The 19647-nt window shown below is 36.2% G+C and overlaps 2 protein-coding genes across 6 annotated transcripts in view; both read left to right on the forward strand.

The window, feature by feature from the left end:
- Positions 1-3296, forward strand: part of LOC135412298 (elongin-C) — a 137103-nt gene extending 133807 nt beyond the window's left edge. Inside the window, exon 4 of the mRNA XM_064650977.1 lies at positions 3286-3296. The gene's annotated coding sequence lies outside the window, so the exon portion shown is untranslated. The remainder of the gene's footprint in view (positions 1-3285) is intronic.
- Positions 1-19647, forward strand: part of STAU2 (staufen double-stranded RNA binding protein 2) — a 171313-nt gene that overhangs the window by 64359 nt on the left and 87307 nt on the right. For all 5 annotated transcript variants that reach the window (XM_064650685.1, XM_064650678.1, XM_064650692.1 and 2 more), the window contains exons 10-11: positions 2661-2792; positions 6721-6781. In XM_064650685.1, coding sequence (XP_064506755.1) covers positions 2661-2792; positions 6721-6781 — 193 coding nt within the window. The remainder of the gene's footprint in view (positions 1-2660; positions 2793-6720; positions 6782-19647) is intronic.

Genomic DNA, 19647 nt, shown 5'->3' on the forward strand with positions numbered 1-19647 from the left:
TTCAGTTTCTTTTTGGCTTTGCTTATATCTGAAATACAACAAAGAAAAGCCTTCTATCACGTGTTTTAGCTGTCCTCTGTCTGGACCTAATACAGAAACAGTAGATCATTAATGTTTCTTTCATATTTAAATTAAGAACATGTACAAAAATTTAATATAACTGATATTTTGTTAGATAGCACAGCAGCAGATTGAGAAAGATTAGGAACAGGAAAGGATTCTGTGCCTTTGTGTTTTCACTCAAGGGTAATTTTGTGCCGGAACAACTCAGAACAGCATACCTCAACATGTTTTGACTTGTTGTCTACAAACCACACCAAAATGTCACTTCTGATCAGAAGCAGAATTTATGATGTTCCAGCACCTCCTTCTCCAGAAAACTAGTTATGTTTTCACTTAAATCTGTAACTTCCTCCTTCATGTCTATGAAGATAGTCTAGCAATCTTAATTTTCTTGAACCTCAGTGGTCTTTCCTGATGATTTATTATTTTTCTCTCTGAAGCAAAAGATGTTGGGTTCTTTTTGTTTCAGAATCCTTTTCATGAATATAATCTTGTATTTACAACTTTTTGTGAAACCTGAAATTATTTGAAAAAGAGCGATTCTATCACAGACAATCTCATTTCCTGTGCTTAAACCCCCATGGGACTGTCCACAGTTAGTGGTTGTTGTGTGAGGTCTCAGAAGAGGACAGTGTAACACAACCCAGTATTAGAAAAATGGGTTGAGAATTTAGTTTTCTGCTGGAGGAATTCAGATCTTTAATTTGAATTAAAAAAAGAGTCTTAAAAGCAGGGAATATGTAGAAGATTCCTTTTATCTAAGAAGGCTTGTGAAAAAAAGTCAAAGAAATTTCATAGAACAGTTGCTTTGTTATGAGTACTTTTAAACTCCATTTTCACCCTTTTGCAGTATTTTCAAACTAAAATCGTACTGCTGCTTCTACTGCCTTCAGGAAGTCTCAGTGGATCCATTATGGCATGCAAAAAACCCTATCAGAATAAAAAACCTTTGTATAAACTACTTAAACAATGTTTTCATTTAATTTAATTGAATGTGGAAGTAAAATATCCAGAGATAATATGTTCATTTTTATCTGTCACACAAAGAGCAAGTTTAGATGTGATGAAATGGATCCAATTACTTGTCCTGGCTACTAGATAAACAGAAGAAAACCTCTGATGACATTAGTTGGTGTTCTGTTCCCAAAGTTAATTTCAGAAAGATCTTTCTCTTTGTAGTCAGACCTTTAATCCTTGATAGAGGTTATAATAATAGCTAAACCAGTTTTACAGGTCTGAGAAATAGCAACACATTGATTTATTGTGAGCTATGTTATAAATTATCATTTTGTCTTGTCCTATTAAAGTCCCTCAATTTTATTGCATATAAACTTGTAGCAGATTGGCTATTTTCTAATTGTTATTGTGAACTGCATAGAAGATAAGGTTTATATTTCAAGATTATTAATATTCCTGGCTTCGGTAGCTGAAACGTTTTGCTTAATTATATATATACATTAAAGGAATAGTCATGATTATTATTATTTTCATCCTTTTCTTAATATTTAGAATTAATAAGTATTTGAGTGAATAAGAATTTAAACTTTTAGGAAAATATATGTATATATGATAATTTGAGGAAAGTGAAGCATTATTTAATAACATAAACTATTAAATAACATTTATTATTTATTTAACATTAGTATGCCTGGGTTTGCATTTTTTTTTAAAGCTCCTTCCAGGCTGTTTTGGGTCTTTGACCTCTGAGGTTTCTTTTGTTCAGATCACCTTGGCTGTTTTATTATTTTTATTTTATTTTGATTTCCTTTTTTTTGACACGCTTTTGAAACTGTGCACTATTTTAAGAGACAATTTGGCAAATAAAAGGGCTTAATGGACAGAATAAAATATACCTATCAAAGAGCTATGAATATTGCATAAATGGATACTAATGACAGTGCTAATGTCACAAACCAGACCCATACAGCTCCAGAAGTTTTAAAAGTGGTACCCAAGCCAAGGACTAAGTTAGAGCTGCACACTTTGTGGCTATCCATTGTCTACAATTTGTCCTTATTTTAAGGCTTTAATTTCTCCTCATTTTATGAAAGGCATCGTGTTTGTCAGAAACCCTTTGTGCTGTACAGACCACAGGTCCAACGAGGAGCCTTCTTTCCAAAGACTGTTTTGATCAAAGCTAATCAGGTGTAAGTGGTCCCAGCCCCCATCTTCCTTGCAAGTGTGACCAAGTGGGAGGAATGCAAATATGGTTTTCACCTTTCCTTAGAAAACACTCTCATTTAAATCTCCACGTCACTATATGTCTCTCCATTGTTCTGGATACTGTCCTGATGATGCTGGGGAGCTGCTGCTCCTACAAGAAAGAGGAAGTACAGACCCTGTGACACTTCCAGTGTTAAGAAAGAGTGGGGGAGAAGTTCATGAGGCATAATGGGGTTGACACAAGAGGCTAGTGGAAGAGAGAGGCAACTACATGAGCACTGAGATACAGAAAAATATGGCTCTTTGATATGAGTTTGGGAACCTTCTGAAAAATCTAAACAAGCTCCTCTGTGTGAACTAATACATGTGTATTACATGGTGATATTAAGGAATCTTGTATTTGTCATGATTATGATCAATATTTTCTTTTTAAGGTAAAAGTAGGCAATGATATTACTACTGGAACAGGCCCAAACAAGAAAATAGCTAAAAGAAATGCAGCAGAAGCAATGTTGCTACAGCTGGGTTACAAAGCCTCTACTCCTCTTCAAGACCAGCCAGAAAAGGTGAGAACCAATTGTTACCATGCCCGTATTTTATCCTTGTCTAAATTTTTAGCCTGTATCAACTAATCACTTAGTAAGAGTGGAAACTTAAGCTTGTGCAACCTCTATTTTAGGGAGTTGCTTGTCACAAATTAGCTTTTGTTTAGCTACAGCTCTATATCCACATCTATTAGTAAGTGCAGCCTCTGCTCCTGTAAGAGTTACTAGGAACAGAAAGGTAGTTCCATCGAATAGGGTGTGTGGAGAAGTGTACATGTGACGTGTGCATCTATTTCCTCTTACAAATCAGGATGAATGTGCCTCTTGCTTTTATTCCATTTTGGGCATCCATGAGAGCACTGAAAGGAACTATGTTAGTAATTTTCATGCATGAAATAGCCTTAGTAGTCAATGTTTATCTTCCCATTGCATGTGCACTAAAAGCATTCCAGAAAAAGAGTGGCCTTTTCAGATTTGATGACTGATAAAGAAAATGTGTGTCACTTTTTTTTTTATGGAGAAGAAATTGCATTTTAAATTCATGTGTTGCAGGTATGTGTTTCCATGTTAACTATGTGTAACTTAGCATTCCTCTCCTGTCTTGTGTTTATTAATAAGAGATTTTGTAACCAAAATTGGGTGTTAAAGATTTTGCCTTTTGTATCCTGAAAAGATATTTGGTAAGGTATTCGACTGAGCTGTCACTCTAAGCAACTTCTGTCATATGCAGTCACTGCATGTATGTATTTTGATAATTTCTTGCATGTTTATTGTGACTGCACTAGCTAGCTCAGGTCAACAGAATGTTCTGATATGTATATATATACATGAAGGTACTCTGTTCTATATGTTCAGTACTTCTAGCCAGGAAAAATAAATGCTGTGCTGGTTACTTGGCCCCACCTCCTTCTGTTTCCCTCTCCTCTGAGAGTAGCAGCAATATGTATGCTGTTCACACTCACCTTCACTATGCTCTTCACTATATGTCTTAGTCATAGACAGGTGTGAAATACTCTAAACAGAGTACTTGGAAGCTAAATGATGTTCCTAGTGAGAACACATTGTGCAGACATAGCCATTTAAAAACAGGGTTCTGACTGAATCAAATGATAATTCGTTTTCACCAGAATGCTGACACTTTTTACTGTAGAATATACTTTCTACAGTATAAAAGTTTCAGCTTTTTCTTCACTGCCAATATGGCCAAAGGGCTTTAATGAAAAACAAGAAAAAAACAGAGAAGTCTACTTTTTTTTTTTCCCCTAGTAGGAAAACATAGGCTTTCATTCTTGGATTTTAAATTGAACTAATTTTACTCAGTATTTTCCAGAGATAAAGCCTGAAAAAATTCAGCCCACAACATAGTTGCTTTGGAGAGCTCTACGCAGTGGAAACTTGTGGTTACATTGAAATCCTTAAAAGAAATTGAGGGCTAAAAAGAGATGCTGCTGCTTGGTTTCCCTACAGTTATTAAACTATTACTTACAAGTGCATTACCTTTAGAAAATCAGGTCTAATTACATACTTGCAGATGTATACATTTTAGGATTGGTAGAATAGCATATAGTGGCCTAATACTATTCTTAACACAATGAACAAACATGTGACTGTATCCAAAAAATGTGAACTACTCAAATTTTATGTAGTGACGGTATCATAACAAGATCATAACAAATTTTTATAGCTTTGTTGGGGTTAAGGACATAAAATATCTAGAACATCTGGCTTTATCTTCTGTATATAACAGACTGAACATATTTGGAGATGCACAAGTTAGTTTGTGTAGCTTAAAGCATTCTAATTCTCTAACTAGACTGTGGTGGAGAAGAGGGAAAATAGCCCTTAGATCTCTATCAATTTGAACGCTGAAAAATTCCTTCCATATAAATTGCACAATAAAGTACACCATTAGAATATACTTGTTTCTCTCTTTGAATCCAAAATGGGACCTAGTGTAGATTGGCTGATATAGCAGGTTGGCATCTAAATGGACAATTTCACTTGTGTGCTTTTTGATGATTTTAATAGAAAAGGCAAGTTCTTTTTCCTCAGTGTCCCTCCTTCCCTGAGTCTTTTCATTCCATTCTTCCTTTCTTTAAAAAAAAAAAAATAGTGGCTGTATTCATTGTTTTAATGAAGACCTAAGAGTGTTACAAGAGCAATGCATGGTGCTGCTGGCAGCACAAGTAATCTAGGTAAAAAAAAGTAAAGGCTCTGCTATTTTCTGAGCTAGTCTTATTCCTGGAGGAAATCAGTAATGATTGTGCAGAGCCCTGAGGAGAGCAATTTGAAAGTGCACTGGGAGACTTTTTGCAGCTGTCAGAATTTTAGCTCCATGGATAAGAATGGAGAGTTTTTATAATATTTTCATGTTTCTGTCTTTTTGTTTCTTCTTGGCACTTGTGTTCTCCTAGAGAGAATAAAAACAGAGTAGATTGCATTCATGTGAGGCAGCAGCATTAAGGGTCACTTACTGATAGATGAATTCTTGTTAAATTCCCCATCATGATCAAGCTAATAAACAATAAAAAAGAAGAATGAGGGGAGTTGGATATGTTCTTCTCATGTTGTAGCAGTGCGCTTGTGCTGGTATCATATCATGGATGTATAGTATGGATTCCTAACACAACCATGCTGTTGTAACAGCAGTAAATGCAAACATACTTATAGATTTCCTGTTGCTTATTCATTTGAAGAACTATTGTCTCCCGCATTTTCCAATAGACATACATGCTTCCTAATATGAATAAAACCAGTTATGTGAAATTGAAGTGCATGGAGGTGGGTGACCAGTTTAAAAGCCAGCTATAATACCTGTCCTCCCTTTCCATTATATATCTCCTGTTTTCACTGCACAATGCCAAGGCTCTAAGCACTTTGGATGTACATGATGATGAAAAGCAAGGAAACAATCATTTGAATAGCTGCTTTGCATAGTGTGCTCTTCCCTGCTCTTTCCCAAGGAAAACATATCATCTAGTATTCTTCGTTACAGCATGATAGTAATCTAAACAGCTTTAACACAACTTCTGGGATGCATAGGCAAATTTCTGCTCATTGATCCCCCTTTGCATCTCTTCCACTTTACAATCAACCCCATATTCCAGAGCAAATGATTACAGGTTTGTACAATTTATATGCCAACATGGCATATAGCCTGCTTTGCTGCGAGGTTTTCTGTGTGCATACAAAATCCCAGTGAAATCTGAAAAGGATCATTTGTTTCACATGCATAGAGCTGGTTGTCAATAGCTCCTAACTAGTTAGGAAGCTTGGACTTGTTTATCCACTTCTACAATAAACCTAGAACACTGCCATCTTATTTACTGTGTAGACTTCAGTAATGCCCTCATTTTGAAACTCTGTTAATTGCTCCCCTATTCCGTGTCGGAGTAATACCCAGTATTAAACATAATAAAATTAATTTGAGGACAATTAGCTTCATCAAAAATATATTCATAATAATGGAAAATTGCAACCATTTTTGCTTCCACTTCAACAACTAAATGGATTCCCAGCAAATAAATATTATAAAATTACACCCAAAGTACTTTATAGCATTTATGCATTCCTTTGTAGGCAGTTATTAGGGTCTTCTAGTTTTAGAATGTAAGTTCTCTGTTGTCTGTTTGTGTTTTCAGTTGAGAGCTGCTTAAAATATTTAATTTTATTTAGGTCTGATTTGGTAACTTATTTAGATGAGTCTAATCCTTGGGGAAACATTTTTATTTCAGTGTTAGGCAATAGTTGTTAATGTTTATTCATGAAGGGTACATTACTCAAATAACCTTAGACAAAAATTAAGATGTGTTAGCAAAATTTTGCCACTTGGATGTGGCAATCCCAAGTCATCCTTTTTTAGAATCTTTCAACTAAATTTATAAACAGGAATGTTCTGTTTAGGGAATAGTTTGCTCTTTATTTATTTGTCTTTTTCTACCTGTTTCAGCTTGGAGAAAACAAGAGTTGGAATGGCCAGAATGTTGGGTTTTCTGAGCCAACGAATAACAGTAAGTATTGCTTTCTAAATTTGTATTTATACTTACTTCTCTTGCTCTCTGTAGGATTTGGAGTATTTGAGACAATTGAAATGCTTTTTCTAAATATTTTAGGATTTTTATTGCAATTAGATGAATTAACTCCTGAGTGTCCTCTGTGTGAATGTAGGTATGAATGAGTGCAGGAACAAGGAGATTTTTATTTACTCATTGAGTCATTGAATCCTTCAGTTTATAAGGGATTTTAGGAGGTCATCTAAGCTGCCTACTCAAAACATAGTCAGTACAGAGTTCAGACAAGGTTGCTCATGTCTTTTTAGTAGTTCTCCAGGGACAGAGATTCCATAGCTTCTCTGGGCAGCCTGTTCTAATGCTTAACTATATTCACACTGAATTTTTAAATTTTTTTTCTTGTCAGAACATCTCTTTTTGGTTTATGACTATCATCTCCTGTTCTTCTGCTATATATCTCAGTATATATGCCTGGCTCCATCTTTTTGACAATCTCTTCTTAGGTGTTGGAAGGCTGCTATTAGGTCTCTCAAAGCATACCACCGTCCAAACAGATTTCCATCATCTAGTAATTTATTTACCCAGACTTTAACATCACAGCTTGGAGACAAGTATGCTGTGGGAGATATATTGTCAACAGTCTTGCTAAAGCCAGGGTAAATCACATCCAATGCTCTTCCTTCCTTCATAAATCCAGTCATTTTATCATAAAAGGCAGTCACATTGTGTGACCACAAGTGGCTTTAAGAGGACTATATGATTTTCCCAGGACTAGAGTGCAGCTGACCAGCCTGCCTGTTTTGATGATGGTGCCTTTCTCCAGGCATCTGCATGACTTTTTGAAGACAACAGAGAGTGGCCTCACAATGATATAAACTGGTTGACTCAGCATGCTAAGGTATATCCCATTTGGTCCAATGGATGCACAGGAAGTTCCACCTGAATGAGAGGAAGAACTTCTTTACTGTACAGGTGACCAAGCACTGGAGCAGATTGCCCAGAGAGGTTGTGGAGTCTTCCTCACTGAAGATATACATGAACTATCTGGACACAACCCTGTGCCACGTGCTCTGGGATGACCCTACTTGAGCAGGGAGGTTGGAGCAGATGACCCACTGTGGTTCCTTCCAGCCTTACCCATTCTGGGATTCTGCGATTCTGTGATTCTGTGACTTATACGGGCTGAGCTCTATCTTTTCTCAAGGCATTCCTGACTCTGATCAGATTCTACTACTGGTAGTTTCTCTCTTCCTTGAGAGAAGGAAGAGACACAAAGGCCCAAGAAACCTTGTTGGTGAAGACTGAACAGGTAAAGAATAGGATAGAACTTGGTAACTTTATAGCTAGATTTTTACCTTTAAAGTGGCATAGATAATATAAATAGTACTTCCTTCACTTTTTCATGAGCCCTGGATTTTTCTCTAGGACTGTATATAGTTTTGAACTTAAGAGTCCCAAACATTATCTCCCTCAGCTAAGGATTGTACTAGAGATGGATACACACATGAGCTACCTTCTATTTTTTGCCTATGTACATCTGAAAGACATGGTCCTAAAAGTAGGTTTTAAGGTATTTCAGTATATATGTGGTCTTCCTAGTCACAAGACCGGAGGAATTATTTGTGCTGCAACTTACACAACAGTTTGCTAATATTTAAAAGTGATCTTGGATTCACCACATACCATTGCGTTTCCCTGAAAGGAAGTATTCTACAAGATCTAAGACTTCTTATTAATTGCTTCTTTACAGCTCTTTCATCAACCTATATCCATACTTGTAGATTACTTCTGTTTGTCTTGTCAAAATCTCTAAGTCAAGACCTGTGAAATATCTTTAAATGTTAATATCCTCAAATGTTAACATATTAGAGTTTGAGACAGCAGAATAAGATCTCTAACTTTTCTCTTCTATACTTGCAGTGTCTTGTAGCAAAGATATTTATAGATGACACCACAATCATCTGCTACACCAAAGAGAAAAAAACAATCCCTTTCTCAGGCTTCATCTGACAAGACAACTTTGACAGTTATACGTGTAAATCCAAATCTAGAAGGAGAACACAAAGGCAAACTCATTCAACAAGAGACAAGATCAACAAAATTATATTTTAAACTTGTGCTGACTAACTAACGTATTTTTCAGAGATTGACATGCTCACAGAACTTTTTGCAGCCACCACAGGCCACAGTACAGAAAGAGGTTTTCATTCTGGGATGCTTTTATAATGCACAATGCCTGCATTTCTATTCTTCTGATCTAAAAGTAAATTGGAATTCAAAGGAGTTGTAGCTAGCATGTCAGTAAATGTAGAGCATTTATTTCTAACGGTGCTGTTCAGAAACCACTGTGCTTAATCTCTTAACCACTTTCTTGAGAGTTCTAATCTAGAGGCGACATTAATGATAATCAGGTGATTAAAGTGTATCATAGAGTCATAGAATGGTAAGGGGTTGGAATGGACCTTAAAGATCATCCTAAAGTCCCAACCTGCTATGTGCAGGGTTACCTCCCACTAGACCAGATTGCTCAAGGCCTTATCCAACCTGATTTTGAATACTGTCAGGGTTGGAGCATCCACAGCCTTGCTGGGCAACCTGTTCCAGTGTCTCACTACCCTCACAGTAAAGAATTTCTTCCTGATATCTAACCTATATTTCCCCTCTTTCAATTTGTACCGATGTTCTATCAATACAGTTCCTGACGAAGAGTCCCTCTCCAGCTTCCCTATAGGCCCCCTTCAGATACTGGAAGGTTGCTATGAGGTCTCCAAGCAACCTTTTCTTCCCCAGACTGAACAGCCCCAACTTTCTCAGCCTGTCTTCATAGGGGAGGTGCTCCAGTCCTCTTACTAGCTTCACAGCCCTCCTCTGGACTTGCTCCAGAAGTTCCATGTCCTTCTTGTGTTGGGGACCCCAGAGCTTGATGCAGTAGTCCAGGTGGATCTCATAAGAGCGGGGTAGAGGGGTAGAATCACTCCCTTGGCCCACTGGCCATGCTGGTTTTGATGAAGCCCAGGACACAGTTGGCTTTCTGGGCTGCGAGCACACACTGCCAACTTGTGTCAAGTTTTTCATCAACCATCACCTCAAGTCTTTCTCCACAGGGCTGTTCTCAACCAGTTCTCTGCCCAACCTGTAGGTGTGCCTGGGATCACCATGACCCAGGTGCAGGACCTTGCACTTTACTGTGTTGAACTTAATGATGTTTGCATGGACCCACATCTCAAGTCTGTCAAGGTCCCTCTGGATGGCATCCCTTCCCTCCAGCGTGTCACACAGCTCAGTGTCGTCAGCAAATTTGCTGAGGGTGCGCTTGATCCCACTGTCCATGTCACCAACAAAGATGTTGAATAGATTATTTCAGTATCATTTATTATTTCAATGAGACTGTACTATCTTCTTGCAAAATAGGAGCAGTTTGAACCTGAAGTGTTGTCAATAGGGATATACTTTTTTTCACTGATTTTTTTTAACTCTTCACCTCCTGAGAGGCCTTTCTCTTCTAGGGTATTTTCTTTAAAATTTACAGCTTAACTGCAGCAAATATACAGAATATTTTTCTGTCTTTTTTAGTTAACCAGTAAGTTCATTTGATACCTTCCTAGTGAATGGCTCTATGAAGAGGCCTGTTTTTCAGGATGTGACTGAGGTCAGAGGATTCCCGCATTTGGAGAAGACCTATGCAGTACTACTTGACATTTCTCACTAGTTTTCCAGACATGTTTACTTATACAAATGGTTCTAATGTTTTGTATGGGAATGGTCTGCCAGTACATGTTTACATATGAACACTTTGCCTTCTCTGCTTCTAGTAGAGAATGTGTTAGAGAATGTATGATGTGTTAGTTTCCCAAATAGGGAATACATAAAAAATCCTGAGGAAGAGCTAGTATTAAGAGTTTTCCCTGTGCACACCCACTGATCTTCCCCTAAGCCCCTGAGACCAAGATAACTTCAGAGCTTTGTGGTTGAGGAGAACTGAGGAAAGTTAGAAGTGTCTTCTCATTTTGAATAAAAGAAATCACTTACATGCATTATCTCTCCTGCACCTGTGATGTGCAGGGTTTAAGGCAGTTCCAAACAAGTTCCACGCTTTTGCAGACAGATACCCTTTCTTTGTACGCATAATGCACTGTTTTCATCTGAGTCAAATAAAACTGGAATAGTAAAGGGAAGTTGTATACTTTAGTACAACAAAATCAAAAATCATAACAGTTCTATATTTTAGTACAGTTGAAGAACAGATTTCATTGCACTGTTATTATGTAGTTTGTTTTTGCTGAGAAATATCCCCACAGTCTGTATCCTCCTAATTACTCACTCAATATATATTTAGTATTCCCTATTAAATATTCTTGAAAATTAACTCCTCCTGCTCCCCTCTATCATGTTACTTTTGCAGTTATCCTTGTGGCAAACCTCACTTCTGTCCCTCCTACTCACTGGCAAAGCTTCTTCCCACAGGTTCACTTCTTTACCTTTCCTCTTCATTTCACAATTTTAAAGAAAGATGAAACATGAATCTATTTGTTTCTTGTTTTGGGATATCTTAGACATTTTCTACGTGTGAAATGGCAAGAATGTTCACTGAGTTTTTTTCCTGATGCTTCTGGAAGAGACTTTGAGAGACTATGAGCAGACCAGAAGCATTTTTAGCCCATACAGAAGATGTTTACTGTAAACAGAATGCTCATTTATCTCTCTGGATTTGACTTAAGCAGTTATCAACAAAAGCAAAACATGAAACAAATAAACAATCCTAATGCAAAGTGCATTTTCATGGGAACATATTTTCATTTTATGTTTCTGGATGGGGTAATCACACACATCCTATGGTATGTGTTCTAGAGAAGCTGTAGATGAGCTATGAAGAACAATATAAAAATAAAAGTAAAAAATAATAGTGCTTTTTAATATCATATTTATAACAAGGGAAAAAATTACCATGACTTTTTATATGTTTCCTACCCTCGATTTTTTATAGTATAGTTTTTCCCTTACCTATTTCCAACAATTTTGGGAGTCACAAAGTACTGAAAAACTGTTAATTAAAAAGAATGCATTCAGGGCAATCCTACCTCTCTGTGAAGGACAGACTCTTTGTTTTTCTTGCCTAACATTTTATTACTAGGGATTCATGCATGACTTTAGTCTTTGTTCTTCAGAGTGCATCTGCTCCTGCTGTTACTTTACCACCTGAAATCATAGCCATTTGTTTGTGACATCAAAATTAGTTACTGTGAAGATGGTTAGATTGTCACCAACAGATGATTATGATTTCAGATGGTAAATGAACAGCAGGAGCAGATGATCTCCTAAGGAACAAAGATACTTGATCTCATACAATTGTTCTTAGTGACAAAAAAAATAAAAAAAAAAGAGATAAAAAAGCAAATAGATATTCTGAAGAGTTTCTTAAGTTTGTGATGAGAAAATTTGAGATTTTTCTGTAAATCAAATCTATTTTAGTATTTTTAAAAATCTACTTCAATAATAGATCAAGGATATAAGAAATATAAAAAATACAAAAATATGTGGTGGTATTGTAAGCCCTAATTGTATGGTAGCATTCAGATTCTTACTCAGTTGTTTCTTCACTAGCTTTTGGGAGAAAATAAACAGAATATAAATCATGTATTTATGAAATTTTACATACTAATGCATCTTCGTTTTGAAGGAAACAGAATTCATGTGAACTTTGTAGTTCTAGCTCTCACTAGTTTTATAAAGACATTTTTATAGTCCTCTATATGTTTATTTTTCAACTGGGGATTTTGGTGAAAACTTCCAGTAGATAATTTAATACTCCTGTATTTCCATGAATAGTAATGGAAATCTACAGTTTGGGAATAAAGTTTTTGTTTTGTAATTCAGATATTTTTAATTGGAATTTATGTGTGTTATATCTTGCTGAAATATGTAATTCTTTTGGGTATATTTCAAAGGTGATTTGCAGTGGATCATATGCATTTTTACTCTCTAAGTACTGCTGTTGCATTGGATTTGGCTTTTGAATTGCTTCCAAACTTACTAAACATTGTCAATTATAATGCATTCTTGCTAGGAGGTGGACTGATACATCACTAAACATTTGCTGAATTATTTGGCATTCTGAATAGAAACCACAGTAAAAGATATTGACAACACCACTTATTTGATGAAACACAGGGCACAGAATGGTAGTTTTCCATCTGTTGATTTTGGTGGTTTTTGTTCTGTTTTGGGAGGGTTTTTTTAGCAAACAGTCAGGTGAACATTATACCATCACTGGGGCAATTTCATCAGCTGAACCACTTGTCTGCACTCTATCTGTCTCACAACCTTATCTAGAGTCTCTTACCACAGCTGGTTATGTTTGAAAAATACCTTGCCTTTGTAACTGCTGAGTTGATGTGCGAATTTTCTAATTAAATTTTCTTTCTAACTGAAGGGAAAATTAAATTTAGAAACAAAGGAGATTTCTCCAATTTTGTTTCTTCCCTGAATTACTGAAGCTGGGAAATCCATGTTGTATTTTCCATTATTAATAATTGATTTATTATTTTTCAGTTTCATCTAACGATGAGAATAATTTTATCCAGCATAAAACCAATTAAATGCAACTTGCATGTATTTTTGGAAATAGTTGAAAAAACTTCTAAACCACCTAATATTAAAAACCACCTCATATTAACAAAATGGGGAATGTGGGTTTTTTTACTTCCTGTTTTTAGAACTACTGATGAGCCAAGTTAGCGTTTTTTTGTGTGAATGGGATTTGAGCACAACTCTGGAGTGTAAGATGACAACTGCAGTGGTCCTCTTCCTTTTCCCATGTTTCCCCTTTTGAGATGCTCAGTTAGGTGTTTGAATTCTTGCAAGTTTTGCATCTTCAGAGGTGCTTTCTTTACTGAGTTTAGTGTGTATTTATGAAGTGCCTAGTGTTTTAAGCATATGGCCAGAACATTGGGAGACTTAGATTTATCTGTTTCCGTCTATTTAGCAGAAGGAGAGTACTTAGGGGGTGCAGAGTAATCAGGATAGTGGCAGCCACCTTTGGGAGATGTGTATTTAATATGATTTGCAGACAAAAAAGGAAAAATCAGATGCTGTTAAAATGCAAGAAATCCACAGGGAAGGACTGATCTAAAGGAATCATGACTATGTAGTTTGTCTGTTGATTAAAGCTCTTGTGAATGAAGATGCAGATGTGTATTCTGGTGTTCTCTGTCTAGTTTACAGATATTGTGCATATTTTAGATACAGATTAAAGAAAAAGTGTTGCAAACAACCTGCTGCCTGGTTCTTGAGTAGTATAGATTTTGCATATGTAGGGAACATACACTTGGGCTGGGAGGCTTGTGATTTGGATGCCCACAGGCTGAGAAGGAACTCAAGTCAGCTTTCTAAGAGACTGCTTAACCATTAAACTTTTGATGTATAAAATGTATAGAGGGAACAGCCACCATGACAGTAGATAGCCAGCTCTGTGGGCAGAGATGATTTCAGATAATTTCTTTTTGTTTTCCCAGTCCCCTAAAATTCCAATATGAATTACATTTATTCAACGTTTCTAGCCTATTCCTTTGAAAAAATATGCATGTGAAGTAGAAATGCAGAACTCATTTTTGATGTTAACTCTCAAATTCAAATTTAATTATGTAGTTCTGCAAATGATCTGCATTTGGTTTTCTGTCTTCAGCTGACCAAATGGAGCAGGATCACATAATTCACCTGAATACAGTGTTCCTCTAAATACTTTCACTTTTTTAAAGTCTTTTCTCTTTTGCCTGTGCCCTTCCTCCCAGTCTGGAACCCACCATGTACCTCACCCTTAGTCTGGGATAATAATGTCCTTGAAAAATTGAATTGCCTGAACTGAGACTTTATTGCTGTCAGAACCAAGACTTAATTCTCCACTCTCTCCTCCATCCCCTTTCCTTTACATCAAACATCTTGTCCCTATGACTTCCACTCCCCCACCGCTTTCTCCTCCTCTGATTTCATCTTCACTCATACCTATGCTGTGCTTGTTGATGGCCCCCTTGACCTTCTTAGCTTCAGCAACCTCTCTCTCCTTGTCTAGTAGACTTGCTCAGTCTTTCATCTCTTCTTCGTGTGGGTCATGCCTTTGTTTTCATCATCATCACCATTCTCATTCCCCTCCTAATTGGTTAATGAATAGTAGTCTTGCCTGCACAGGTCACCTGCAGTTGCACTTAGGCACTCTCCTAATTGCTTTATCCCCACAAACATCACTTTCTTGCAGCTTTTACAAGCAGCTTGATCTGCCAGCTCATTAATTTGATTTGCTCCTGCTCCGAATTTGCTGATCCTCTTTACTGATAAGAATAACTGTCCCTCCTTCTGCATTTAGATTGGTTCTTTTCTGAACCTGCTTCGTCTTAGTCTTTGGTTAAGTGGTACACTGACATATTGTTGGAAAAATGTGATGCAGAAATTACCACGTGAAACTTACAGTGTAGATGTTTCATCTGTCTTGAAATATTTCGTAGAATATCCTGTGGAAATCACCCACTGCAAACACTAGGTTTTACTTTTACCAAAATCTTATGTTTCCAAGCAGGAATAAAGCTGTGGGAGAATTCAAAAGACTTTTCTCACAAGAATTAAATGCCAAATGTTGCAGAAATTTAAGTTTTCTTCAGTAATGCAATTTCTGTTTTGGCTGTACAGAAAATAGTCCAGTGAAATTAAAGATATCACAACCTGACTTCATGGAGAACTAAATAGTATTTACTTCAGTGTCATGGTTATTTTAAGGTTAAATAAACTAGTATTTTAATGAGTGGCTTTATATAACATTGGTTTGTTTAGGGTCATGTAGAAAAGATCTTTTGATTGAATGACATTGTGTAATGACAAAACATTTTTTCATGTCTGAATATTGGAGTAGCTGGTGACTTAGAAATACCACAGATAGCTATGTTAAGTAGGTAATGATTGCATCTGGTATTTCGAGCCAAGATTGTGTGTAGGCAATTGCTGAGAACGTAATGGCCATACTATTTGCCTCTTCAATTGTTTGACTGACCTTTTCTGAGTTCCTACTGAGGTAATAAAATTAGAAAATATTCTAGTATATAAATAGGTTTTTACAGTGAGTGAGTATAAAACTATAATATCTTTTTATTATAATATTTACATTTTTCAGTCCTGTTATTGAAGTAGTTCTTGTCCATTTTAACTTACAAAATTGTGAAGTCAGGATGAGATCTGGTTCTAAGCTTTCCTTCTTATTGCCTTACTACAAGATTTTACCCTGTACTTTAAGTAGCACATTATAAGAAGGCTTTATTCAATGTGAATACAGGTAGCATAATCTGAAAGAGCTTTTTGATGATTTTCCATTGAATATTTTATCGAGTTCCAAAAATACCGATTATTTCTTTATGAACAGTCTTTCTTTCATCCAGTGAAGGGTTATTTTAAATACCAGGGTGCTAAACTTAATTTATGAGTGTGTCACATACAGAATTATATCATGGTTTACTGTGCCTCATTACACAAGACATGAAAGCACTCCTTCGTGCTGATGCGCCGTGTCTCTCAGTGTAGTGCAGGGAAGAACATGTGCTCTTCAGCAGTGTCGAGGGAAGTCATATACCAGCTGCCACTGCTTCTGACGCATGAACAACTATACCTTTCCTATAGGATAAGCAAGAGCCTAGGGAGAAAATTGTATTCTCTAAGCAAGAATAAAGTTGTGGTTTAGACCACGTATACCGAGTGTTCATAAACATGAAAAGTCAATGAGTGACCTTGAACCAGGGGAAGTTATTGAGTGAAGGCAGAAGAAATGTATCCCTGTGATACTTGATCAAGTAGAAAAGAGAAAATTAATGCAGACATATATATATGTATGTGCAGATTGACAGCACAAGCCTGATTCTATAGGCCATCTTGTGGAGCTGAATGATAGAACTGAAATCTCAACTTCTGATGTTTTCTGGTCTTCCTGACAGAAACAGAAAATTAGAAATGAGTCACCAGTGGTACCCGTGTAGACACTAATACCTGTGAACATGCAGGGCACACTGTCATCACTCTGAACTTTTCTTAATCTAGTAGCCCACCGTGGTGGGGTAACTTGTCACTGTCCCCGTATCGGCAAATTCCATTTTTTTGCAGTCTTATTACACTGAGGCTCATTTGGTAATATTGTCAATTGTTCTCCTTCCTCACCCCATTCCCCATGCAGAAAGTTCCTCTGATGGTTAGTTTTGTTTTCCATGAATTCCAGACAGTGGAGGACCCTTTTGTAGAAAGGTCCCCCTGTTTTCCCAGCCAAGGGGACACTACAGAGAAAGGATAAGCGATAAAAATAACACCACTCAAACAGAACTTTTGAAGACCACCTCTGCTATGGCTGCTATGAAAAAAGGTGTGAAGCACTGAGATTACATTTCCGGGGGAAGGCTTATGAAAGATAGTTGAGCCATTTTGTATGTTAATCATACATTTGCTTTGGAGTCTAAACTGTTTTGCAGTTATCTAGTACTGACAGCAAAAGTAGACAGTGGAAGATGAAGAAATTTGTTCTTAGGTAAGAGAGGTCTTTGGTGTGTTTTCATAGACTTCAGAAGATTGTGAGAGACTGCTAACAATTACCGCCAACAATGAATAGGACGTGCTTTTCAAATGTTAGTAATTACGTTGCATAGCTAGCCTGTGTATTTTTGTAGCACATTTGCCCACAGGTTTAAATAATATAAATGGAAATTGTTTTAACATGTTTCATGAATCTACCTCTAAATTAATGTCCAGCAGAAGGTACAATGTTGTTGGTCTATTACAGATCCTGTGACTCCTAGTAATTACAATTCTACCTTTGGAATATGGTGAAGTTAGTTTGGGATAAATATTTAGTGGGCAGAAAAGTCCAATTTTTATTTTTTTTTGCTGAAAACTGACAAGAGGATGAAAACACTCACCTGGAGATGTTCTTCTGCTATGCATAAAGGTGTTTGAGGATAGTATTTCTTTCTCCCATGTTTTTTAATCAACTGATTGTTAGAAGACTCATTGAGATAATTTCTGAAGAGTTCTTTTGTTCTTGCACTTAATCCTCTATTGTTGTTGTACTCCTTGTCACGTTATAACTTTATTACTGCAACTAAATATATTTATACACTCTCCTACAATACAATTGAGTTGAAGTAAACACGCAACAGTGAGAAATGATAGTTAAAAAATCCTCAGTAATATATTAAAAATAGAAAATTAATTGCAATTAATATTTTTTGATAGAAGTTTCGAAGAGACCAAGTTTTTATTGGCTTTTTAAAACAAGTTGGTAAGAAGCTTCATGAAACATAGGTCCTGAATATAAAAAGTTAATATCTTGCAACTATATTAATGTAATGTCTAGAATATTACATTACTTTGTTTCCAGAGATAATCAATGATGTTAATATAATATCTGCCTCTCAGAGCTAATGTATGATTTGAATTCATTATTGCTTATAAAGCACTTTGAAGTCTTTAGCAGTAAGGTGTTGCAAAGTGTAAAAGTACTATTATTAATTTAACATCACCATTAAAGTCAGTACTTTAGGAGCATTTGCTGTACTCGGCTCAATATCTTTTTATTCATCATATGCTGCATATTAGTTATTTTAACATTTAGAAAGCTTAGTAATCTGGAAGTATTCCAAACCATTGTTCCAGACAGCAGTTAGATATTTGGGTGGATCATGTAAAAACAGTGAAATGGCTGAGAAAGCATGTAAAATGTTTGTTTTAAGTAATATTACATCAATGGAACAGACATCTGCAGCACTGGATTTGATTTTAAACTACTTTAAACTTTTTTGAAGTTAATATTGTACTATGTTTTTCTAAAATTGATTGGGGGGGCTAATATAATGTTATTTCTAAACAAGTAGACTTTTATCTTTTGTTCAGTTTTCATTTCTGTTTCTGAAATATTTGTGGGAAATCAGATTTACAGTGGGCAGTTCTTAGGAGGTGGTGAACATCTGCCACTCAGTATTATTGTTGCTGTTTGGTTTTGTAAGCTAACATCAGATATCAAGATCTGTATTATCTTTTTTTTTTTATTTTCACTAATGTCATATCTTGTATAAGACTATTTAAAAATATGAGCAGTGGTGGACCTTGGAGGCTATAGCATCAGAAAAGAGTATAAAATCTGTCTTATCATATAATGATAATGTGCCATAAAATAATGCTGTGTATTTATACAGTTGTTTATCTATAATATTATATTCTAAATTGTCCCAGATGGAGAAAAAGAAATTTTAGGGATCCTGTCCTCCATATTTCTGAGTACAGTTGTCTTGAATTTTTGTTTAGCTCTAGAGTTCAGCTCTGGAGTTCAGTGTACTGGCTTTGGAGCCAGTTCTAAACTGGGTAAAACACTCTTAGAGTTCAGGGTCCAACCAAGCTCCCCAGCCCTACAGAGGTAGGTGGGGAGAGCAATCAGGTGAATAACGGATATGTCTTTGTGAATGGTATAAGCAGATGTTCCAGATTTCTGAAAGCAATATGAATTTAAAAGCCAAATGTGCAAGTAAATCAATTAAAAGATTCACCTGTAAGCAGTTTGCTGAGTCGGCAGTGAGGAACTTCCATTTTCACCGTATAGTTGAAAATGAGGACATTAATTACAGGTAATGTTTTCTGAGTCTTCTCCTTGTGGTAGACATTTTATTTAAAAGTACTACTTGCACTACTAGTATTAGAGGAATCCTTTCTAGGTACTGAAAATTAATTTCCTTCTCTTCTTTGAATTTATTCTACATTCTGAAATTAATTTAATATGTGCTGCAAGTGAATTAACCATTGAACCCTTTGATTTCTCTTGGGATTACTAAATCAGGTAACAAACAGGTTTATTATCC

The sequence above is a fragment of the Pseudopipra pipra genome, chromosome 1, assembly GCF_036250125.1.
Source record: "Pseudopipra pipra isolate bDixPip1 chromosome 1, bDixPip1.hap1, whole genome shotgun sequence".
Classification (NCBI taxonomy): domain Eukaryota; kingdom Metazoa; phylum Chordata; class Aves; order Passeriformes; family Pipridae; genus Pseudopipra; species Pseudopipra pipra.